The sequence below is a fragment of the Rattus norvegicus genome, chromosome 10 (genome assembly GCF_021556685.1).
Source record: "Rattus norvegicus strain SHRSP/BbbUtx chromosome 10, alternate assembly SHRSP_T2T, whole genome shotgun sequence".
Taxonomy (NCBI): Eukaryota; Metazoa; Chordata; class Mammalia; order Rodentia; family Muridae; genus Rattus; species Rattus norvegicus.
The window spans coordinates 75,726,630-75,752,119 of NC_141543.1; the positions used below are offsets into that span (position 1 = coordinate 75,726,630).

At 49.3% G+C, this 25,490-nt stretch overlaps 1 protein-coding gene and 1 pseudogene across 7 annotated transcripts; both read left to right on the plus strand.

Moving 5' to 3' along the window:
- The first annotated feature begins 1,513 nt into the window (after positions 1-1,513).
- Positions 1,514-21,403, plus strand: Ca4 (carbonic anhydrase 4). 7 transcript variants are annotated; one of them, XM_087571069.1, is made up of 11 exons: positions 1,514-1,703; positions 4,772-4,841; positions 5,782-6,518; positions 12,333-12,603; positions 17,763-17,816; positions 18,643-18,798; positions 19,416-19,561; positions 19,671-19,763; positions 19,877-19,943; positions 20,054-20,217; positions 20,983-21,403. In XM_087571069.1, the coding sequence occupies exons 3-11, from the start codon at positions 6,510-6,512 to the stop codon at positions 21,175-21,177; spliced, it is 1,155 nt and encodes a 384-aa protein (XP_087427195.1). In that variant the 5' UTR covers positions 1,514-1,703; positions 4,772-4,841; positions 5,782-6,509; the 3' UTR covers positions 21,178-21,403. The 7 variants fall into 7 exon arrangements, with proteins under 7 accessions (XP_087427195.1, XP_087427199.1, XP_087427198.1 ...); XM_087571073.1 differs by lacking the exons at positions 5,782-6,518; positions 12,333-12,603 and adding an exon at positions 1,987-2,162; XM_087571074.1 differs by lacking the exons at positions 5,782-6,518; positions 12,333-12,603 and adding an exon at positions 1,996-2,162 and having other exon boundaries at positions 1,522-1,703.
- Rpl37a-ps3 (ribosomal protein L37A, pseudogene 3) lies at positions 23,206-23,569 on the plus strand (annotated as a pseudogene).

Below are 25,490 nucleotides of genomic sequence, written 5' to 3' on the forward strand. Positions count from 1 at the left end.
TGTCCCAGTCAACCTCTGGTGCTGAACATGCATGATAATTCTGACAGGCGGAGACAATCTCTCCGCGGGGATAAACCTGGAAGAAGATCCGGATGAAAAGGGAGGAGGGACGCGTAGGAGGCGGGCTGCTGTTGCCACAGAAGGATTCTCAAGTCGCCGCAGGAGTGCTGTCCACCCTGTGGTGCTGAAACGCCTCTTGCCCCTCTGCTCAGCTTCCCACACGGACTTCAGAACGCATCCTTAACAAGTCTAATAAGCCATTGGTTTGAACTGGAATCGGTGGACAAGGAAGCTTGCCTGAGGAAGGTCAGCCACAGTGCACAACTTGCATGGGACCTAGGCAGCTCCTGAACATGGGGTTCTGTCCCAGAGCTGTTCTGCTCGTTGTGAACACGGTTTTTGCCTCCCCCACCTACCTTATGAATGGAAGTAAACAAAAAGTAGTTTCCACACAGACGTCACCACTCAAAGCTGAGCAGACACAGCTATCGGGCAGACGGGAGTTAAAAGCCCTGGAACTCCCTCCCTTCGCCACTCCCTCCCTCCATCTGTCTATCCCTCCTACCCCTTTTTTCGTCTCTCTCTCTTTTTTTTTTTTTTTTTGGTGGGGGGAGGTGGAGGATTAAGGCAAGATCTTGCTCTGTAGTTTTGACTCTTCTGGAATTCACTACATAGTCTAGGTTTTCCTCAAACCCACAGAACAAACCTCCTGCCTCGGTCTCCAAAGTCCTGGAATGACAGGAATGATGAGCAGGCCTCTATCATACATCTTTCATACACAGCCTCTGGTGAGGAATGAGGTTCAGAATTCCAAGGAAAGGTCTTGCAACCTCTGGGCCAGGTGTTTGCCCTGGAGGGGGTGGTGGAGGAGATAACAAGGCTGCCTGGTGTGACTTTAATGACTGAAGCACCAAGGAGTAAAACTCCCTGAAGGGAAGAGGGTCCAAAGACACAAGAAAAGCCAAAAGGTGGTGTTTGTGCTCAATCCAGCAGGGAGGGTTGGAGTCTGTTGTGGCTCCAACCTGGTTCCTGGTGTGTTCCTGCACCACCTCCCAGAGAGGTCCCTGGCTTCCTGGCTCCCACCAGGGCCTCCTCTAACCCTAGGCACCCTGCTATATCAGATCCAGATAATGCAAGCCAAAGTCAGGCTGGAGGGCGCCATTCTCCACATTCCAGGCCCAGCCTGCAGCAAGCGCGGACAAGACAGCACTCAGCAGGGGTTGGTGACCCCTCTGGGGCTCTGCAGCAGGTCACACGTGGTGGAGGTCACATGCACGGAGACAGACTTTGAGAGCCAGGCTTGGTGAACCTGGAGCCACTGGGTGTGGCCAGCAAATATGTGGAGAAACAATGGACATGGGCAGACTCCCGAGTGCATGCAGCCTTCTGCAAGGCCTACCAGTGAAACCAACCCATTCCCACCCATCCCATGTAGGTGTCATTAAACTTTAACTACACTTCTCGGAGCTTCCCAATCACTTGTTATAAAAGAGCTTTCTCTTCCTCTGTGACCATAATAAGGAAGGAGGCAAGGTCGGTCCATCTAACCACCTTGCACATTCGCACGCAGGGCCAGCTCCAACACGCAGGCGAACTCCTCAGCTGCCTGCCTGACCCTCAGCTCCTTCTGCAGCAGTAGTGAACACCTCCATCCCTTCCCAGTGCTCCAGGCAGCCAGGGCCACACCAGGAGGAAACAATGAGGTAACAGGTGGTCTTCAGGAAACTTGCTGTCTTATTCTCAACTGCTTGCCTTAGTTTCCCCTCTAGTATTAGATAGAGAGAAAGACACACACACACACACATGCACACACACACAGAGAGAGAGAGAGAGAGAGAGAGAGAGAGAGAGAGAGAGAGAGGAGTTCAGAATAAGGTAGTACACAGTAGTAGTATTTGGGATGTCTCTTTTTTTTAAAAGTTTTTTTTTTATGTGTTTGTGTGTGTGTGTGTGTGTGTGTGTGTGTGTGTGTGTGTGTCGCGCAAGTGAGTTTAGATGCCCAAAGAGGCCAGAAGAGGGCATCAGATCCCCTGGAGCTGGAGTCACAAAGCAGTTGTGAGCTACCTGATATGGATGCTGGGAACTGAACTCAGGACCTATGCAAGAGTAGCAAGTGTTTACTGCTGGGCCATTTCCAACCCCTGGAACAGCTCTTGAAGGAGGTAAAGTTCTGGGTGCCTGGGATGGGGTGAGCCTAAAGAACTGATTTCCAACTTTCTAAATGCTATTTCACTGTGATTAAGAGATGTTTCCCAGTGGTAGAGCGCTTACCTAGGAAGCTCCGAAAAAAAGAACAAAGAAAAAAAAAAAAAAAGAGATGTTTCCCCCTTACCTAGAAAAGAAACTAGAGCCCTACAAGGTGCCACACCTGTAATCCCTGCTACTGGGAGCTTGAAGCAGGAGTTGTCTCTAGTTGGAGACCAGCCTGGCAACCTATTGAGACCTTGGTAAAATGGGCCTGTGTGTGGCTCAGTGTAGAGTGCTTGCCTAGATAAGCCAGACCCTGGGTTTAAAGAGCACTAAGGAAGGAAGAGGAGAGGGGCAGAGGGAAGGAGAAGGAAGAGGACAGTCAAGCCAATGGGACACCAACAATTAGGTGGGACACCTTCTGAATATGAAAGGCCTTGGGCTGTCAGAAGGTCAGGGCAGAAGAAGGCACCCACATACAGATGCACCCAGAGGAGGTACCTGCAAGGACATCCCCCAGTTACCCCAAAACTACAACCACAAAAGCCTCACCACAGTCCACATCACACACAGGCACTTCCTACCTCACAGGCACTGGAGATGAGACGGGTTGGACTTTTGTCTCAGACTCTCCAGCTGGCTTCCGAGGGAGCCTTCTAAAGAATCCTCTTAATTATCTCACCTCCAACTGCTTTCATGAACGGAGGCCCTAAGACTGGAACTGTGTAGACACTGCCGCCTCACCTTTCCACCTTCCCATGGTGCAGACACTTGCTGAGGATTTGACAGCGGAAAGGAAGCTGAGGCCACACCTGGGTACACCATGAAAGCTATCCTGCAATGCCAACTCCCTTTACACTGCAATTGTGAAAAGCAGAACACAATGACTCTGTCAACAACATTTACCTAGACGTAAAGACTGAAGGGGAGCATTGAAAATTAAACACGAATGAGTCATTCTAAAATTAAAAGATTTGCATATATATCAGATTATAAAATGTAGAAACTGGGAAATAAAGCTTCTGGTGACTTCTTCCTTCCAAATATTCTACAATGAACAGATACTTGAATAATTTAAAAATATTTCACACAAACACCCAGATGCCCCGCAGGAACCTTCTTTCTTTGTTTCTTTCTTTGTTTCTTCTTTCTTTTTTAAGACAGGGTCTCACTATGTAGCTCTGTCTGTCCTGGGTAATGTATACCCCAAACTTGCCTCCTGAGTGTTGACATTAAAGGCCACCTGACTTTTCGTATTTATTTTGAGGTAGAGCCTCATGTAGCCCAGGTTAACCTGAAACTCATTATGTGACTGAAGATAGCCCAGAGCTTCCAATCTTCTTGCTTCCACCTCTCAGCACTCCAACTGGGCTTCATTACAGCCCATAGTCTGGTTGTTGTTACTGTTGTTTTTCCTGAGACAGGGTTTCTCTGTGTAGTTCTGGCTGTCCTGGAACTCACTCTGGACACCAGGCTGGCTTCTAGCTCAGATTTACCTGCCTTTGCCTCCTGAGTGTGTGCTGAGATTAAAGACATGCACCACCACACCCGGCCAATAGTCTATTTTCTTAAATCTCCTCCTTCCTACCCAGGCTGCCTGTGTGGATCAGCCTCCCCCCACCAACCCTCCCTCTTTAGGGATCCTTCCACAGCAAAATCTGAATGTCAATGGCTACAGCTGGAAAAATCCAAAGACACTCCAACCCCTACCTCCTGCTAGCCTTTGAGCCCTGCTTCCCGGGGTGGAACTAAGAGAGGTGGGGACAGGGACAACTAGGGGGGTTTTCTCCTGAACTTTTTTGTAGGGCAAGAACAGAACATAAGTCACCCCATTGCTGGATTTTTCCATACATCCTGTTGCTGTTATTTCCAAATGTTTGGGGACAGAAGGTTCTGCCTTGGTTCTCAAGAGAAGCCTAATGAGACAGTGATACTCTCCCTGGCCCGCTTCTCTCTACCTTCCAGGTTTCTCTTCCACAGTCAGAAAATCAGGGTGGGTGGGAAGAGCTGTTGCCTCCACAGAGCTGGCAAAGAGCAGTACTCTAGGCTCTGCTGGAACGTGGTGGGCGGGGTTCCAGGTTGGGGAGCGGTGAAGCCAGGCTATTGATTAAACCTTGCTGGGCCTGTGGATTCAATTCCAACATCTAGGAATACAAACATTAGAATCTCTGCACCCCTTCCCTGAGTCCTCTGCTAATTAACTCTGGGGGATGCAAAAAAAAACAAAACAACAAAAAAAAAAACAAAACAAAAAAAACCAAGCACAGGTCAAAGTGAGGTCCCAGTGGGAAGGAAGTGTGATGTTGGGGGGATGGGGGGAGGACAGCAGCGGTGCAGAGACCTGGGAAGAGGGAAAGAGAAGAGACCAGGGTGAAGATCCCACCTCTGCTCTTTCCTCATTGGACAATTGAGGCGAGTCATTGTCCTTTCTGAGATGCAGCTTCCTTTTTTATAAGCCAAAGAAATAACCGGAGGCTCCCTGTTGCTCCCTGGGTTGAGTGAGCCTCTCTAGGGTGTGTGCTAGCCTGGAAAATGCACCACAGGAAGCATCAGTTCTTTGTTCTTTTTTCTTTTTCCTAAACAGGGTCTGGCAGTGGTCCTCCAGTCTTCCGTGAGGGCTGGGATTACGGGAGTGCACCAGGATGCTTTGATAGGTGGGTAAATTTGAACCATCAGGTTTACTTTAAAGATTCAGTTCAGGTCTCAAGTTCAGGACACTTCCCTAGTCTCCTACCCACTGGCTACTTTAGGTAACACTTCTCTGGATTCCTGGAATATTCTGGCTACCGTGCCATTATTAGCCATGACAGCTATTAATTTAAGGACTTGGGCCATGGCTCTATCCGTGAGGTACCTGCTGCTCTAGTGTGAGGACTTAAGTTCTGACCCCGCCCCCATCCATGTGACAGCCAGGTGTAATGGTGAACCTCAGTAGCTTATCGCAAGGGAACGGCCCCATGTTGGTGAGCTTCAGGTTCAGTGAGAAATTCCTATCCGAAAAGGAGAAGGAGAAGGATTGAAGACAACACCTGCTACTGACCTCTGTCTATGTGCCTATGTGCACACGCACACATGTCCATACACCATACACACATACCACACATACACACACAAACACACACAAACACACACACCACAAACACACACATATGCATATACACATGTACACACATTCACTATACATACATGCATAAACACACATACATACACACGTATATACATACACCATCCACACACAAACACATGTACACATGCACACCAGCATTAATCATAGCTTGTTAATGTAACACTTGATCTTAGCCATAGCTTGTCGATGTAAAAACGTAGCTCTCACCTTAAGGGGATAGGAATAAGTAGTTTATTCTGCAGCAGGATATAAGTGTCCATGGCCCAGAAACTCAGATTGAGGTTGCCCCAAATTCCGTGTTCCATTGCAGAAGCAGTTTTAGGAAGTTTTTTTAATAGTAACAGAACAATGAAAGTCACGAATCAAGACACCTACCTTTCTTTCTTTCTTTCTTTCTTTCTTTCTTTCTTTCTTTCTTTCTTTCTTTCTTTCCTCCCTTCTTGTTTCGCTTTTTGTGTTTTGTGTAGCCCAAGCTGTTGCCGAACTCATTGTATAGACCAGGCTGGCCTCAGACTCACAGAGAGCCACCTGCCTCTGTTTCATGGGTGCTGGGAGACAGCTATTGGAGCCTGGCATGGTGGCACATGCCTTTAATTCCAGCCTCGAAAAGTGAAAACCAAAAACCAAAACAACCTCACCGCTGCCACCACCAAAAACAGCATTAAAAAAAAAAAAAAAAAAAAAAAACCGACAGCCAGCAAGCTTAACCAAAGCCAGAGTCCAGAATCAGAAACCTGGAAACAAACAAAAACCAAGCTGACTGTGGAAACACAAAGCTTTCTAAGCAAGCAAACAAAACAGACACTTAAGCCAAGGGCTTCAAAAGCAAACCAGAGCCACAAAGGCATCTACCAAACAAAGAAGTTCCCAGAGATCGTGGAAACCCTTCCCAATGCAGCTGAGGAAATAACCTGGTGGCTCAGACCCACCTTGTTTCCATCCAAGCGACTCTTCCCACCAAAGGTGGATCATTGTTGGACCACCCGTGACTGGTCAAGCAAAACCATGGCTCTCACCTAAAAGGACTTTCAGAGGATGTTTATTCCAAAGCTAGCTACAAGTGACTGTGGCCAAGAAACTCAGAAACACCCCAAATTCTGTGTTCCATCGTGGAAGCCGCTTCATGAACTTTTCCTAAATAACAGAACCAAGAAAGTCATAAATCAAGACATTTTCCAAGCTCATTGGTGGAGACATGAGAGAGGTGTGTTTCAGCCAAATGGAGAGAACGGTGCTGTGGGTCTGAGAGTCTGAGAGAATTTTAAGCCTTTGGTTGGTGGAACTATGACTTGTTACTATATTGCAAAAGGTTTTTTACCCAATAGTCACAGGATGTTAGATCTAACTTTATCTGTTAAGCCACAGGATGTTAAGTGTCATTTTTGTGTCACAACTGACGTTTCTGGAGCTTACTATAAAGTTCCCAGAAGTCTATCAGACCTTTCCCAGAATTCATGTAGTTAGATTCAAACGGTACCCACGTGAGAGTCAGATCTGAGGGTGGTAAGTTTGGGTACCAGTGGGGCTGCCATGGTAACCCAATGAAGCTCCAAAGTCTATTCTCATCTGTGGTCCAGACCTCCTCCCTGAACATAAGGCATGTTGGTTTTCTGCGTAGTTACTTGTATTTGACTTCTCCTCAGCTAGGAGCAAAGGGTCTTAGAGTTACCTTGTACTCCATGCTTGTTAGTCCTCCAAAAGAAATCCCAAATTTCACACTGTGACCTGTTTGAGGTTCCCTCAACCTGTACTCACTGATGAATTTATCTAGAAAGACTGGCCCCCATGCCCCAGGGTTATTTCTGTCTCAGCTAGAATTACAAGAACATGCAGCTGCACCTGTCTTTTTTATTATTTTTTTTAAGATTTATTTATTTATTATATATAAGTACATTGTAGCTGTCTTCAGACACACCGGAAGAGGGCTTCAGATTTCATCATAGATGGTTGTGAGCCACCATGTGGTTGCTGGGAATTGAACTCAGGACCTCTGGAAGAGCAGTCAGTGCTCTTAACCGCTGAGCCATTCCCCCAGCTGCACCTGTTGTTTTATGAGAGGACTAGGGATCCAAACTCAATGCTTGTGCAGCAAGCGCCTTTCCAACTGGTTCCCCTCTGAAGCCCCCATAAAATGTACATCTTAAAGACATAGACCAAAGTCTTACCTGCTCATTGATAAAGCTCAAGCTCCAAGGAGAGGCTCAGTAAAAACAAAAGTCAGAACAGAAAGGTCTTGGGAGCCAAGCAGCAGAGAATGAGCTGCCCTAGGAAATGAAAATTTCCCTCAGCATTGCTTTGGCCAAAGTCTCTTTACATTAATTCACAGTGAGGCTAAGCCAAGCCTCCTGTGCTTTCCTGTGTGTTTGAAAGGAGCAAAGTTTTGTTTTGCTTTTTAAAGAAGGGAGATAAAGGAAACAGAGTATGTTGGGCCTCCTGTGCTGAGTCCCCTACCTGGATCAAACATCACTGTTCTGTCCTTTAGAGCTGTTTGCCTGACGCTGGGCACCCCTGCAGCTCTGGGGTCTGCTTTTCTCTCCAGGAGGCCCTGAGCCTTCTGAACATGCATTATTGTGTTGTGTACAATACTATTTATAGTAGTTCTAAGACAGATACACAGAAGGTTTTTATAAAAATGGATAGTGTTGGAACTTAGCCATTTGGCCTTTAGAGTTACAGAAACCTCTTCCTCAAAACACCAGTTAGTGAGGATCTAGAAATGAAGACAGGAGATTAGAACCTCCCTAGGATCGAAGTCGGCTGGACTGCAAAGGTCCACAGATTTCTTAATTGAGGCCATAAAACAAACAGGTAAAGCCGCCTTGAGGCAGAGTTCTCTTTGCCTAAGACCATCAGCTTTACAAACAGCTGCTAACAGCCACAGTCTGGAGAGCTGGGGAATAGTTCAGGTGGTAAAATTACTCCACACCAGTTTGAGGATAGGCATTTGACACCCAACACCTGAGTAAAAATCTGGGCATGGTGACAAGTCCTTGTTACACTAGTACTGGGAAGGTGAGACCAGGCTGATGTCTCAGTGGGTGACAACAGGTCCCAATGAGAGATTTTATGTCTGAAAAATAAAGTGGGGGCTGGTGAGTTCAATCCCTAGAACCCACATTGTGGAAAGCTCCTGAAAATTATCCTCCAGCCTATACATGTGCTGTGACATGCATAGCACACACATACTCATGCACAGGTACACACGTGCACACATGCACTCCTCCACCACACCTGTACACAAGAAACATGCACCCCCACTAGAACAGATTTCAAAAATCATAAGATTATAGCAGTAGGTATTGTTTTACTATTATTTTAAGTGGATGGGTTTTTATCTGCACGTTTGTCTGAGAAGCACAAGCATAACTGTATTGACTGAAGCCAGAAAAGGGAGTCAGATCCCCTGGGACTAGAGCTATGATGGCTGTATGCCATCATGTGGGTGCACAGAATCAAACCTTGGTCCTGCAGAAGAGCAGTCCCTGCCCTAATTTGCTGACCTCCCCAGAAGTGGGCATTCTCGATATGTTCCGATCCAGCTTGTGGAAGTAACTCCCTCACTCATGGAATCTTGCACTGCTCTCCTGGAAGCAAGAGAGTAGCCTAGGACATGAATGGATAAATCTCCACAGTGCTGTCCTCTCAGACTAGCGTGACCTGTTCTGTCTGCGCATGTCTCTAGGGGATTTCTATCGTTGGGATTAATGGCTAGCACTCATTGACTGCATGCAGGTCAGTGAGTTGGTTCAATGGGTAAAGGTGCTTGCGGCTAAACCTGATAATCTGAGTTCGATCCTAGGGATGTGGTTGTGGGAAGAGAACTAACTCCTGAAAATTGTCCCCGACTTCCATGTGCATATTGTAGAGTGTGTGTGTGTGTGTGTGTGTGTGTGTGTTATGTGTATGTGTGTGCAACACACACATTCACACAAATAAAAACCCTTAAGACAGTATAAAAATAAAATAAAACTACATGGATTTATCACCAAGACACAGAAGAAAAAAAAAAGCAAAAAGCCAAAACAAAACAAAAAAAAACAAGGTAATATTTAAGCTACAACTAAAACAGATCAGCTAAGTGTTGGTCAGGGGAACTCATCAACAGTACTTGAGACAGAGCTCAGACAAATCCCCCAAAAGATGTCAGTGGTGACAGGGACCCAGGCAAAGCTCTGAATTATTACCCAAGGCAATCAGAAAAGTTCCCTTAATCTTTTAAAAAGCTGGATTCGGGCAAACCTAGGATTTGAGTCTTTGACACAAAAAAGAACTTCACAAATAGCCGGTATGAAGCAGAGTTGGGCATTTACTAAAAATAGAAAGAAATGTACTCAAGAGAAGAACAAAAATACACCCCAAAGCCTGGCTGCTCAAAGGAGTCACAGTAAACCATGGGGGGGGGGTGTCAAGAGAAAAAGAAAGACTCAGGAAAACAGCAGGACATACCCAAGTGAGGGTGTAGGCTTCCTGGGAGACTCAGTTAAGTGTCAGTGTTAGCCACAGTTGGTGGGTCTTTAGGGGTTACTGAGAATACTTTTTCCTTCTTTCTCTGGAGTTTTCAAATGCATTTAGTGTGCGTGAGTGTGTGTGTGTGTGTGTGTGTGTGTGTGTTTGTGTGCGCGCGCGCGAGCGCGTGTGCGCGCGTGCCTGTGTGTTCGTGTGTAGGTCAGAGGACAACTTGCAGGAGTTGGTTCTCTCCTTCCATTATATGGGTCCTGGAGGTGGATGAACTCAGGTTGTTAACCTGGCAGCTTTACTGAGCCATTACACTGGCCTTTCTATTTCTCTCTGATAAGGGAGATTATGGAGTCTCTGGAGGTGACATGTGGAGGTAAAACCCTCTGCTCAGAGGCACAAAGAAGAAATCCTTTTGCTCTATAATGGGGGTTTCTGATAGACTCCTAAACTGCACGGGTACATACAAGGAGATAGGCAAATGCAATTGTGTTGGGATTTTTGAAGCTGGGGAGAGACTTCAACCAGATCCTGGGCTGAGGGGTTTCTTTCTCCTCTCAGGTCCTCATAATTTGTCCTGTCTTTTTCTCCTGCCTCTCTTTGACCTCAGATGGAGCCCTTGGCCTCCTACTGCCTCCCCTGCCCTAGACAGGGCCTCATAAGTGAAAACCTGTGGACTAGTATTGTGACTCATGTTTGAACACCCCATGGACCGTCAGTCACACCCAGGCCTAGCAAACTCAGTTGTGACAGACAGGACTGGTTGGGTTCCCAGTATCTGTTTATTGGTGAAGGTCATGGGGACAGGATTCTGCTCTGTCATCTTCTCCCCACCCCACCCCCCTTTTTAGAGGAGGAAGCTGCAATCAGAGGGAAGGGAAAGTTGCCCAAGGCCATCACTGAGTCAGAGGAAGAGCAAAGATTTGAACTCGGAACCTTGGACTAAGTATGAGGAAGAACGTGCTTCTGGGCTCAGACTGAGCAGGGAGGGCTTTCCCATCCTGGGCTGGCAGCTTTATGGTCCATTAAGTTCCTGGGACATTTCAGTGCCCATCTCTCCTCTAATCATCCTAAATCAGACTTGGCCCCAGATGCTTGGAAAATGTGACAGGTAGCTAGCTGGTTTATGGCGGCCAGGAGTGGAGATAGGGCGGGGAGGTAGGGCTGGAAATGTTATGACAGGGGATGATGGGGGTGGGGCATGCAGGAAGGCCGTTATAGCAAGGGCATCTGGGAAGCCAAAGAGTCAGAAGGCAGATGGAAACATGGGTGAGGTGTCATAACTCCCCCAGAATTACCTTCCTCAGAGGGGCTGCCTGGAAGCCTGGCCGGAACACATCCTGGCTTCCCACACTTTATTCCAGGGTCCCCAGTGCTATGGGTCTTTTGAAATAAATAGCAGAAATCACTGATGGATAATATAATAGCCTGCTCAAGCTATCAAATCTCTCCCCTGCTTGTCAGGGGGCTGGCCTAGGTCACAGGGACATCCTGGATCCTAAACTGCTCCTTTGTCATTCCTAAAGGAGACATTTTTCAGCCCCACAAACACAAATCCACTCTCCAAATAAGGCCCAAAGAGAGCTAAATGCCAGGATCCCAGGTTAGATGTTAAATTCCAGAGCAGAGCAGACAATAAGACCCTAAGCTTGATAGGGACACCCTCCCCCAGCCTCTCTGTAGGATCAAAGCTGCCGGTGTAGGCTGTGATCCTAGGCCAGAGAGAGGAGCAAGCCAGACTCAAGAAGGGAGGAAGCCCCTTTGCTTGGATTGTTCTGATGGAGTCGTTCCTCTTCAGAGGTTCAAAGGCTGGTGTCCGGGTAGGGAGAAGGTGATGTGATGAGAATTTGGCAACGGATAGGGAAGTAGCTGGACCAGAAAAATGGGGCTTCCTGTTGATGGAGGAGTCCAGGTGTACTGCCTGATTCCTTATCTATCTCCCCAAACCTTGTCCTAGATTCCAAACTTCCCAGGGATGCACAGACTCCCTGTGAGATGTAAGGGATCTCCACGGAGAGTGACAAGAACTATTTGCTTGGAAGTGAGGCCAGATCCATTTCTCTGGATATGAGAGACCATTTACTCAAGGAATCTTTCTTTGCTGGGGACTATTCCTGTCTGATGAGAGAATTAGGGTGCACTCAGACCCTTGGTTTTCCCTCTTCCCCAGCTCTCATCTACTAGGTCAGGAGGTCTCAAAAGCACCCAGTCTTTCCCCCTATGACACCATGGCCTTTCCTAGTAAGCCACTATACAAACCAATTTTCTATTGTGTCTCCCGGCCTCCCACCCTTTCACTTTTCGGTCCACTTAATTGCATACCCTTCCCAGTTCTGACACTCCACTCCACCCCATCTCCGTGGCTTAGCACAAAACCCACCAGTAACAGCATTTTAGGGAGCTTAGCTCTAGGGAGGCAGACAGGTCTTGGTTTCTTTAAAATTGAGTTTGGGTATAGCTCAGTGGTGGAGTGCTTGCCTCTTATGAGAAATAGGGAAAGAAAAGGAATGAGGGTGGGGAGGAGGAGCAGCATCGTCGTCATCATCATAATCGTCATCTTCAGTCCCCAGAAAGCAAACAAAACAAAATCAAGTTTGGAACAGCCAGGAAGGAAAAAGATGAGACTGAAGAGTCAGCTACCACTTCCTCAAAGAGCTTCTCACGGGGCAGCTCTTCAATAAACAGCACCGCAAAGCTTTCAACCGTCCTGATTCTCCGTCTCCCTGAGAAGATTTGCATCCATTCTGCCCCAAATCAAGTTTATTCCAAGGACACACTAGGAGACCATGTGGTTGATGAAAGCTACGAGTCTGGGAAGATACCCTGTGGGTCAGGTACGTGAGGATAGCTCATCTTTGCTCCGGGATCAGTGACCAGGAATAGGAGGATGCTGGCAAGTGGAAGACTCCGCTTCTAATCCCTGAAGATGCGGAGTGGGTGAGGGGTCTTTTCGCCAGGGGCGAAGGTAGCAAGGTAGGCGGGGAGAGGATTCTTTTCGACCTGAGACTGGACGAGGAGAGGAGAGGCTCCGCCAGGAGGAGGAGCCGCCTCCCACGTCCTGCCGTCCGGGCTCCCTTAGGTCGTGGCTCTGCTATAAAGCCTCAACCGGCATGATCCCGAAGCCTCGGGTGGCTTCGTTGGTGCTGGACCCCAGGCTGGGCAGCGTCTATGCCCTCAAGCACCATGCAGCTCCTTCTTGCTCTACTGGCGCTGGCTTACGTGGCCCCCTCTACTGAAGGTACCCTGGGGTGACCCTCTGCGCCCCCAGACTCGCTACCCTTGCTAGCGCGCTCCGGCTGCGCATGGTTCGTGCAAGGAAACCGTGAGGCTGCAGCGGACCTGGTTGTGTATGAGCGTGGGCGCCTACACGTGTCCGCGGGAGGCTGCGGGGGAATGTGTGCCCGCATGTGCGCGGCCGCGGGGTGTCCGCGTGGGGGCCGCGCGTGTGATGTGTGGTGAAGATGCTTCTACCGGTCTGGATCCACGGTCCTTTTCGCACCTTGGCTCTCCTGGGTTTGCCCGTGGGTGGCGAGTGGCCGACTGTCCTGCAGGGACTCTGAGACGGTAACTGTTGCCCACCCAGAACAAACGCAGCTGGTTGGATGTATTGGGGTCCTGGTGTTCCCTTCTCCTGACCCTAGGGTTCTGGCCCCTGAGCTTCAAGCTCCCTTCTCCCCTTCCCCCAGTGCTGGATTGGGAACCTGGCGGGGGGCATCCTAAGACCCAAGTCCCTGGCCAAGCCGGTCTTTCCAGACAAGGTGATTTTCGTTTAAAGATTAATGGTGAGACCAAGCTCTTAATTATTCTTCTAGGTGGGGGTGGCGGTAGAGGCGTGTTAATATTTGATAAGGAGCTAAAGGCGATTCTAGCGGTTGGCACCTTCTCTACTACCCCAAAGGGCTACTTCACAAAGACTTCATCTCTTAGTCCGCAAGCAGACTTTCCCATCCAACGGGCCAAACCTCCCTTCCAGAGTTAGGTGCTCTGCCTGGAATGGAGGCCGTGGGAGGTTACGGTGGGGAGAAGGAGAAGCTCTCAGTCACCCAGAAGGAAAGAGAGTATTCCCCGTTACTGGAGGGACTTAGCTTGGAGGAGGGAAGACGTCTTGCAATAACTCCCAAGTTCCTTCCCAGGTGAGGGAAAAGAGCAACTAATGTAATGTTAAAGGGCGGAGTGTGTGTAGGGGGGTGGTGGCGGCGGCGGCGTAGGATTGGGCACTTAAAACGACTTAGTAAAAAGGAAAATGTTTTTAAGTTTACGGGTGCCTGGTAGCTAGCTGCTCACCTTGGGTAAGTCGTACAACGTGTTCTGTCGTTTACAAATCGGGTTTAGTGGTTCTGTTCCTGGTGCTGTTTTAAGGATAAGGTGTATAAGAGCTAAGGCAGTGCCCTTGGGCTCTGGGGGAAAAGCACACTACGAGATGGTCATGAGGCCCAGCCTGGGGCCCTGTAGGCAGGAATCCATCAGCTGACTTCTTCACACAAACTGTTTCCGTTTTAGTGCCAGGGCTACCTTCCTTCACGCGTAGTCCTGGCGGAATTGGAAAGTGCCCAGGTTGTCTGTAAAAATCCTCAGAGTACTTATTCCTGTTGAGAGGAGATTTCTCACCCCTTTGGAGCTCTAGACCCCTAGCCAGGAAGTGTGAAGACTTTACTCAGGATATACACGGGTTCTGCTGAGCTAGTTACAGGAGTCTTCCCCCCCTTACCTCAGAGTGAGGGTGGGGTGAGCAAGGTCCGTTAAAATTCAGTCTTCTTGGGGGCTGGGGATTTAGCTCAGTGGAAGAGCGTTTACCTAGGAAGCGCAAGGCCCTGGGTTCGGTCCCCAGCTCCGAAAAAAAGAACCAAAAAAAAAAAAAAAAAAAAATTCAGTCTTCTCTAAAAGGCTCCCGGACTGTGAGCCAAAAATAAACCCTTACCTTAAAAGGGGGAAGGGAGGGGGAGGCTTGTAACTAGGGACAGAGAACAGTGGTATCACTAGTGCCCTGCCACCTGACTAAGACGCAGACCTGACCCCTGACCCCTGACCCCTGGCCTCTGCATCTTCAGATCTTCAGCGTTGTTGTTCTGGCCACCACCTCCCAGAGAGAAGGTAGTTACAAGAGTGTTCAGCCAAGCAGGTCAAAAGTCTCTATGATTAAGACAGTGGATCAGAGGTCACACTACAAACCAGGGAGCTGGGGCCAGAGCCTGGCAAGGGAAGACTTCTGAGAAATTCCCAGATGGGCTACTCCTGAGGCAAGCCTGATGGCTCTGCCCTTCAGAGTTGGCCTTTTCCAGGAATAACTTCCCCTTAGGTCCTAAGTGCTAAGGAGGGGCTGCTCTCTGATGGCTCTTCATGGATACCTGTTCTCCTTCTGGGTCTTCTGAGGGCCAGTGACCCAAAAAAGACCGTAAAAGCCCCTCTCCTCATTGTGACTGGTCAGTCCTTCATCTGGTTTGAGAGTTTGGGGCAGTGCCTCTGTCTCTGGAGAACTCGAAGGCTCAGACAAAGGAATCTCGGCAGAGATTAAGCGATAGGCAGAGACGTGGCAGAGCAGGCGGGAAGGATAGGGATCGGACTTCCTGAGGCCGTCTGCCTATGTAGAGGGTGGGTGGCCACTGCTCTCTGCAGACTCCTGGACTCATGCCGATGTCCCCCAGTGCAGCTGCTCCCAGAGGATAAAGCACCGTGGGGAAGACCCCGCATTTTAAGCTGGAATGAATTCTGATACAGTACTAGGAAACTAGCAAGTCCAAAGTGATCCTTGGAGGCCAAGAGAAGGACGCCAGTTTCCTGGAGGGCTCACTCTCCTAGTCTAGAACCTTGCTCCTCCTGGCTACCACGAGATGACTTTATACTTACAGACTCATCCTTTCCCCAGGGATGGATGCCCTGCCCAGACTAGGTGGCAATGGGGCTTGGGAGTGCAGAGCTCAGGCAAGAAAGAGAGGCTAGCAGCACATTGGTACACACCTATCATGCCAGCCTGAACTACACTGGGAGATATTACCTCAAAAGGAAAAAAAAAAAGGACTGGGTCTGTAGCTCAGTGGTAGAGCACTTGCTTGGCATGTTGTGCAAGACCCTGGGTTCGATTCCCAGCACTGGAATCCCTCAAAGCCCCCAGGAGGGAAAGGGGGATGACTCAGTGTGAGGATGCGTGACTGGGCAGGGTACAGCACTTCTCTTAGGAATGTCCTCATTCATGAGTCCTTTCCAAGTCGCTCCATGTCTTTTCCTCTCCTGCCTTGGATTGGCTTCAGCCATCTGCTCACTGACAGGAGGCCAGGGAGGAGGGGAAGAGTTGTCTGTGAACTTACCGGGTGAGTATAGGCTGCCCAGAAGAGTTCAAATCATCTCTCATTTAGTCCTCTCTACGGTTGCATGGTGGCCATGTTAGCTCCATTTTACAGATGATACAACCAAAGAGAGTAAGGGACCATTTTTTTTTAATTTTTATTTATTTATTTATTTATTTTTTTTTCGGAGCTGGGGACCGAACCCAGGACCTTGCGCTTGCTAGGCAAGTGCTCTACCACCGAGCTAAATCCCCAACCCGGGGACCATTTTTTTTTAAAGAGTTATTTATTTTATGTATATGAGTATACTGTAGCTGTCCTCAGACACACCAGAAGAGGCCATCTGATCCCATTACAGATGGTTGTGAGTCACTGTGTGGTTGCTGGGAATTGAACTCAGGACCTCTGGAAGAGCAGTCAGTGCTCTTAACTGCAGAGCCATCTCCAGCCTAAGGGACCGTCCTTTAAACACAGGGTTCCTAAATGGCTCCATCAAAAATTCTAATTTCAGGGTTGGGGATTTAGCTCAGTGGTAGAGGGCTTGCCTAGGAAGCGCAAGGCCCTGGGTTCGGTCCCCAGCTCCGAAAAAAAGAACCAAAAAAAAAAAAAAGTCTAATTTCAGATGAAATGCTTCGTTCACTCTGTTGGTGAAGAAGCATGTTGTTTTGTCTGTCTGTCTGTCTGTCTGTCTTTCTGTCTGTCTGTCTTCCTGCCCCCTCCTCCTATAGACCTTATTTCTAGAGCAGATTTAGTTTTACAGGAGAAAAGGAGCAGAATGCTTAAATGTGCCATGCCCCTGCCTGGGTCCCCTCATCAGTAGCTTGCACTGCTATGGCAGGATTGGGTTGTCGCTTTCTTCAGGGATGCTGGTGGTTCTGTCTTCAGAGCGGGCCGTGACAAAGCCAGGGGGGCATTCAGGAGACTTGGCTGATGTTCCATCACCTGGATCAGCACCCCTTCGCACCCCTTCTCTGAATTCAAGGCAGTCTGGTTGGAAAACTGGGATCTACTCCATTGTTCCAGGAAAGAGGAGGATGGTCCTAAGCATTCACTCTCAGCTGAGCCTCCTCTTAATCCTCTTAGGATGCAGGGGGAGAGAGAGAGAGAGAGAGAGAGAGAGAGAGAGAGAGAGAGAGAGAGAGAGGGAGCCCTGAAGATTGGCATGCTAGGTGCAATGGGCTGTCTGTGTTGCTGACATTTCTATGATTATTTTATTTTTTTTAAAGATTTATTTATTATATTTATTATATAGAAGTACACTGTAGCTGTCTTCAGATACCAGAAGAGGGCATCAGATCTCATTACAGATGGTTGTGAGCCACCATGTGGTTGCTGGGATTTGAACTCAGGACCTCTGGAAGAGCAGTCAATGCTCTTAACCACTGAGCCATCTCTCCAGCCCCCTATTTTATTTTTGAGACAAGGTTTCTCTGGAAAGCCTTGGCTATCCTGGAATCCATTCTGTAGACCATGCTGACCTTGAACTCCTGCCTCTGCTTTCCAAGTGCTGGGATTAGAGGCTTGTACCACTACTAGCTAGCCATTCCTATTAAGTCTACCTCCCTGGGGACCTCAACCCCACACCCAGAAACCTACCTCAACTCAACTCAAGGGCTTTCCCACCAGAGTTTCTCCCAGGTTCTGGTTTACAGGGCTATACGAAGGAGTTCCGCGCACACCCAGGGTTCGAATTCTTCCCCTCTCTGTTCCAGATTCACACTGGTGCTATGAGATTCAAGCCAAGGAGCCCAACAGCCATTGCTCAGGTGGGTACTGCCAGTCTTTCATCAACTTCCAACATAGGCACACTCGCACACATTTCCAGCGCTCAGTGAACAGGGGCCGATCAATGACACCAGGAGCTAATTACCAGAATATTTTGCTATTTTTTTCCCCTAACAAAATGCAGGTTTGAGTCTGGTCAGGCCCTTTAAAGTGGAAGTGGGGGATGATGGTTCTTGGTAGTTTGTTTATCGGAGTGCTGGGGCATCCAGCATTCTGCCACCAGACCACACCCCCACTGCTTCCTTGGCACTTTTTCTAATGTTGACTAATTTCCCTGTAGCCTGCTGTGTTGAGGGATGCCCCTATCTTACCCCTATGTAGCTGAATGTTGGAGTTGCCTGCCTGGCTCTTCCTCCCCAACCTCCTACTCTTTAGATGTTGCCTTGTCAGGTCTTCCATTACAGTTTCCAGGAGGACCTCCTCCACAATGTCCAAAGCTGAAAAGCCATCTCCCCACCCAGCAACTTTTCAATTTCCCAACTTCCCAACATCCCCTGGAAGCTCCTTAGTTCATGTCCAGGTTCCCACTTCGAAAGCCAGAGCTTAGCATCACGAGGTTATTCCAATCCCAGAGCTCTTAGCCATCAACAGCAAGCCTGCTTCTCCCTCCACCCCTCTCTCCATGCCCCCTCATCCCTCAGCCACATCAGAGACCCACCAGCCTGCCTATGTTATGTCAGTGTGGAAGGCCAGGGCAGAATTCTGAGACTCGTGCACTGATGTGGGACCTCACCAGTACTCTAAGACCTTAATTCACATCAATGGGTCAATGTGCCCTTGACTCTCGGACTTTTCTTCTCTGCTCAGGGCCTGAACAATGGACTGGAGACTGTAAGAAGAACCAGCAGTCTCCTATCAATATTGTCACTAGTAAGACAAAGTTGAACCCCAGTCTGACACCCTTCACTTTCGTTGGCTATGACCAAAAGAAGAAGTGGGAAGTTAAGAACAACCAACACTCAGGTGGGTCTTGCGTGGGCTGGGTGGAACCCCCAGGCAGGGCTAACCGTACCAGGAAGGTGAGTCCCTCAGGCCTGGAGATGGGAGGGGCAACCAGGGAAACTTGTAGAGAGGAGGATACTCTAGATAGCTGTGTTTTTAGTCATTTCATCAGAACAGTGGGGGTGAGGGGAGGGAACCTTCCCGGAAGGAGGGAACGACCTTTTTGAAAGCACAGAGGCGTGAAACTGCTTAGGTGTTTGGGGAACTGTGAAGGAGCAGCTGTGTGTGGATGGAGGCCATAGAGGGAAGCTAGGAGGAGCTAAGACCCAGAACAGGTCACCAGGGCTGAGGAGTTTGGACATTATCGTGGGGATAACAGGCACCACCGAAGGAGTCAAACACAAGCAGGCCTAGGACAGGGCTACATTCTGGGATAGGTATTTGAGAGGTGAGGTGAGCAGAGGTAGGGGTGGGGTGGGGGGAAGTGAGCAGCTAGGCAGAGTGCTGGCTACATCTCCATCCCATCCCTCAGGGCTCAGGCCTCAAACAGTGAAGGGGAGAGGGAAAAACTGGGGTGGGAACTGAGAGGGCCAAGGGGACGCCAGAGTGAGGACTCTGCCCACTTTGGTCTCTCCCAGTGGAAATGTCGCTGGGGGAGGACATCTATATTTTTGGAGGAGATCTGCCCACCCAGTACAAGGCCATACAGTTACACCTGCACTGGTCAGAGGAGTCGAACAAGGGTTCAGAGCACAGTATTGATGGGAAACATTTTGCCATGGAGGTAAGAAGTCCTGGAACTGGGTCCTGGGCTGGGTTCTGGGTGTACACTACCTTGGGCAGGATGGGTGGTCCAGCTCCCCGTAAGTCCTGCATCCGAATGTGCTTCCTAGATGCATGTCGTGCATAAGAAGATGACAACAGGCGATAAGGTGCAGGACTCGGACTCCAAGGACAAGATTGCGGTGCTGGCATTCATGGTTGAGGTGGGACTCCTATCCTCCAGATGGATTCTGGAGGTCACCTGTCCTCCAGGAAGCTGCTTGGCCACAACAGCTCCCAAAGAACCCATCTCATGCTTCTTTCTCTCCTGTTCCAGGTGGGAAACGAGGTAAACGAGGGCTTCCAGCCCCTGGTGGAGGCACTGTCCAGGCTCTCCAAACCCTGTGAGTTGGGTGGGGGAAGGGATGGCTTCTTCCCGTGATGAGAGGAGTGGAGGCCCTAGGACAGCTGCTTTAAAGAGAACCATCTATAACGGCTTTGTCTCCCACCCCAGTTACAAACTCCACAGTGAGTGAGAGCTGCCTGCAGGATATGCTTCCTGAAAAGAAGAAACTGTCTGCCTACTTCCGTTACCAGGGCTCACTGACTACACCAGGCTGTGATGAGACTGTCATCTGGACTGTGTTCGAGGAACCTATTAAGATCCATAAAGACCAGGTACCCAGGCATGGGCAAGGTGCAGTCTCCCATATGGAGCCTACCTGTTTGCTCTGTGGGTCCCAGGCGTGGGAAGATAAGACTCATTGAGTCAGACCTTGGGTTTCCACTGGTGGACACAGACAAGAAAGAAAGCTCTTGACTACCACTTTCCTGCGTAGAGGGCCCAGTGAGAAGTCCCTGAGAGTACTTGGAATGGGCTTCTAGAAAAGTGGGAGAGAGTTGGCTGGTCAATGTGGGGAGCCAGTATTCCAGGGGGACCTGAAGTTGGACTTCCTTAGTGCTATTGGGAAGTCGCTCAACAAACAGCACTTGAGTTTACAATAGCCTCTGGAAAGACAGCAGGAAACCCAGAGGACCAAAATCCCTTGGGCTTATAGCAGTGATTCTCAGTGTGACGTCAGCATCTTCACCCGTGAGAAGTTTTTTAGAAATGCCCATTCATAGGCTCACTCTATATCTATGGAGTCAGATATTCTGCGGCCCAGGGCCCAGGTATCCGGGGTCCGGTGAGGTCCTTCAGCTGACACTAAAGGATGCTGACCTTCAGGAACCACTGTACCATAGCAACAGTCACGATAACTGGATCGAAAGAGTATCTGCAGAGGACAGGGAAAGACAGTGGCACTCAGCTTCCCATAAATGCCACACCTGACACTCTTGGTAGTCATTTCGAGCCCCTCTCTTTGCTGATGTGAGGCGTCTGGTCTGAGGTCACCCAGCAAAGAGCATCACTCCACCTGCTGAGCCAAGTCTCTTTCACAGTTCCTGGAATTCTCAAAAAAGCTCTACTATGACCAAGAACAGAAGTTGAACATGAAGGACAATGTGAGGCCCCTGCAGCCACTGGGAAACCGCCAGGTGTTCAGGTCTCATGCCTCAGGACGACTGCTGTCTTTGCCCCTGCCCACTCTATTGGTCCCCACACTCACCTGCCTGGTGGCCAGCTTCCTCCACTGATGGTCAAATTCTGGATATCTGGCCTCTGACCTCAACCTTTAGAGGATATGGCTTCTCTTTCTCAATCTTTCCAGGTTGAACTTTGGGGACTATTAAGGTGTGCTGTGGTGGTGCACACCTTTAATCCCAGCCCTGGATGGAGAGAGCAGAGACCTATGGATCTCTGACCTTCCCCTAACCCCTGATTAAATTAAATAAAATATGGATATGTTTTTACTCTTTGCAAGTTTTTGTTTATTTGTTTGTTTGTTTATGGTACCTCTCTTGCAATTGCCCTGTTCCCTGACAGGGCAGAAACCTTAAAGCCTGGAGATTTCTTTCAACCAGGTATGAATCACCCTACCTGTGTATGCGAACACCCTATCAACACACACCCAACCTCAGAAAGATGTCGAAGGTACCTTGGAAATGAGGCCCAAGAATAGGGGCTGGAGACAGAGTGGAGCTGACTTGAGGTCCTGGGTGCCCACCCTTCAGGTGGGACATTGGACTGTGTGTCGTGGGGAATGGGTTCACTCATTTGCTCAAGTACCTCTAGAACTTGCCCTATAACTGGGCAGGTTACAGGAGCAAACCAGAGAGATGCCTGGGCCTGGGTTCTCAGCCCAGTGCATTAACAAAAGATTCACACCGAGAGGTCAGAAGGAGAGACAAACCAGGAAGAGCAGCTGCAGTTCCCATGATGGTCAGAGCCAGGAGCATCTTCAAGAGAAGGAGGCCATGCACAGGCAGGGAGGGAGGAAGGGCTCCTGTCAGGAAGCAGCAAGGAGGATGGAGAGAAGGAAGGAGGGGGAGAATAGAATGGCAGCTAGATGGTGGGAGTGGGCAGTCTGTGGGCATTTCAGATGCCAGTCCATCGGTGATCTTGTGCCCAGGATCTTCTACAAGGTTGCAGAGGTGAGGGCAGGGCAAAGCCGGTTCCAGTTTCCAGTTTCCAGGTCCTAGGCAGAATCTATTCATGGGTCAGTAATAGATGGGACAGGAAAAGTCAGGCTTCCTCTCCCACTATGATGTCTGTGGAGGGCTCTGTGTGTGTGTGTGTGTGTGTGTGTGTGTGTGTGGTACATGTGTCTGTGTGTGTGTGGTACATGTGTCTGTGTGTGTGGTACGTGTGTGTGTGTGGTGTGTGTGTGTGTGTGTGTGTACTCACCATCTGTGGCAGTGTTGGAGTTAAGAGCCATGAGGAGTGCCTATAAGTCACAGGTCTTGACCAAATAGGAGAGCTGGAGCCAGGCTGCTCTAGCTGAAGCTGAGGTATGTGTCCCCTATAGGAAGGCACAAATCACTGGGACACTTGAGCTTAGAAGGTCCTGCTGCAGGTAACCTGGTGGTGGTGGTGGGGGTATCTAGTTGGAGTGGGTGATTATCCCAGCACCCCCAATCATCCTAGGGTAAGACTAATGGTCACTCCCCACTCCCCTAACTATCCTTTTCTATTTGTGACCAATAATAAGTACCTTCCAGCTTCACCAACGACCATGCAGCTGGGAAGGTGGTATGGGTATTGTGTAGTCATGGCAACAGCAGGCAGCTGTGTCAGCAGGGGGTGTGTAGTTCAAGGCCCATTCTCCTTTAGTTCCGACCAGGCCTGCAGGGGATCTCAGCCGCCTTCTCCCCAGTCTGAGCTCTGAGGTCAGTACAACCATTCCTGCTCTGGACAACTTCCCCCCTCCTCCTGCCTTTCTCCCCCCTCACCCCCTTTTCTCTCCCTTTCCCTTCTCTATACCCCTGTCCTCCATGTGGCCTTCAGTGAATAATGTAGCAGCAGAACCAGGAAGTTCCAGCTCTCTGCAAGTGGGTCAGAGGAGGTCTGGCTTTCCCACCGCAGGTGAAAGGCACAGGACTGCCTCCTGCCTGGCTGACTCCATAACAAACCTAGTGGAAGCCAGAATGGGGTTGTGTTTGTGCACACCTCAGACCAGCTCTGCGTGACCTGGAGGCACTCCTAGCAAAACTACTCAGCTCTGGCCACCACGGGTGGGCAGTTTGCTCTCTTGACTGTGGTCCCACACAAAGAGTTGAAGGACGGGGTTTGGGCTTCGGTTCCGGCGACATGGCTAAACGCACCAAGAAGGTCGGGATCGTCGGAAAATACGGGACCTGCTATGGTGCCTCCCTCCGGAAAATGGTGAAGAAAATTGAAATCAGCCAGCACGCCAAGTACACTTGCTCCTTCTGTGGCAAGACCAAGATGAAGAGACGAGCCGTTGGCATCTGGCATTGTGGTTCTTGAATGAAAACAGTGGCCGGTGGGGCCTGGACCTACAATACCACTTCTGCAGTCACAGGGAAGTCTGCCATCAGAAGACTGAAGGAACTGAAGGACCAGTAGAAGCCTGCCTTCTGAGACTTGCCTGGTCTGCAATAAATGGGCTAATTTACAGAACAAAAAAAAAAAAAAAAAAAAAAAAAAAAAAAAAAAGAGTTGAAGGACATTTCTTCCTGTCAGTGTGTGTCATTGAAGAGCTTCCTCTTCTGAGTAAACTCATTGGCTCTGTGCTGACCCTCACCTGGAGAAGGTGGCCTAAGTGCCTTTATACCCAACCTGCCTGGCTTATAAGGCAGTTCTCTCCATGGGCATGGGGCCTACCAATTGTTCTTTATTTACAGGGAGGTCTACTCTGCCTCCTCATCCAGGCTTTCTTTCATTCATCTCCTTAGCTGATTGCATTAGATGCACACATTCATACACACAGGTGCACACGTGCACACATACACACACACACACACACACACACACACACACACACACACACTAGCACATGTGTGCTTCCCTGCAGAGGTCAAGTCTGGGAATAATACAAAGACTTCTCTGAGGTCCACTGGCCCATTTCTGGAAGATTCTCAGCACAGACTATGAAGCACATTTATTGAAGGCCTACTAAGTGCTGACTATGGGCCTCTCTACCACTCTGTGAGTGAGGTCTTCTTCCATTGTATGGATGAGGGAGCTGGAAAACAGCAGAGGTAAGAAATCTGTCAGACCTTGGAGTAACAACCCGGGGTCACTCTGTGGCTTCCATAGCCAACTTTCTTCATCTCGAAACCATCCAGACAGACAGGCCACTCTGAGGGACAGGGTGTGGTCTGCTGAACCTTTTCCCACCCTATTTCCAGGGTTGCTTCTATCCCCAAGGGACCACCTCTCCTTCCCTGTGTTTAGCTTTGGCATCCCGGTAGGAGCCGTGGGCTAAAAATACTCTCCCATGTGTTTAGATGATTCTTGGAGAATAAACTTCCCCATCTTGGCTCTCATTTTGCACACTTGCTGGCCGTCTTCCTGTGGCTCTCATCTGACTGTATGGGAGGGGAAAAGAAGGTAGGAATAGAAGGTCTGCAAGACCCAGAGTCATGGGAGTCTCGTGTAGGCACAGACTGAAGAGGCTGCTAAGTCACAGACTTCAGGACATATCCACATGGAGACCGTCCGTCACTGAATGCTGCTCCCCAGTGAGGTAACCCATAGGTGCCAAGCTTATGTGTGCATTGGGTGGGAAGAGACAAAGAAACTCATGGCCCAAATGGCAGGGCGCCAGGCTTCCCTGGAGCCTTGAGTTATCCATTCGCAAATGGGAATGAGCTTAGCCCTTCTGCCTAACTGACCTCACTGTCCCTGGGCCACTGCTGACCCCAGGAGGAAGGCCAAGTTTGTCTGCGGGTGGGGCATAGCTCCTGGAGCTTCTGCATTACACATGTCTCAGTGGCTTTGTTTGTTTATCTGAGTAGGGACAAAGACTTGGCCTCCTGTGATGTGCCGGGGTGGATGCTAGGCAGGCTCTGGGAAGGGCTTCCTCTGGAGGAGGCTGAAGGACAGATAAGTCACAGGCTGGTTCCTTCCTCTGCTGCTGGTTTTGCAGGTTGTTTAGAGGCAGAGCACACAGGAAGGGTTATTGAGTGTGTATTGGAACCGTCTACTTTCAACAAGATTTAATCTTCCAACAAATGTTACTATATCCTTCAGGCTAGAAATGGGGATCCGGGCAGAAGGAGCCCAGCTCAGGACTTTCCTGGAAGATTCCTAACCAGTGAATTCCTAATACAGCGTGAAGACAATGGTGCTCCGTATAGGAACAGGCTGGGAACAGGCCCATAGCCTGCAGCCTAGGCTCCCGGAGACACACAGAGCTGGGTAGAACCCTTTTCTACTGAAAACTAGCCAGGTACTTTTACTAAGGTCATCAGAACCTCAGTTTCCTTGCCTATTAAATGGGGGATGACAGAAGCTGAGGAGGTAGTCAGGTAAGTGCCCTGTCCAGCACCCAAGTCAAAGAGCCAGGCTGTGACTACCCTCACTGTAATCCCAGTGCCACAGA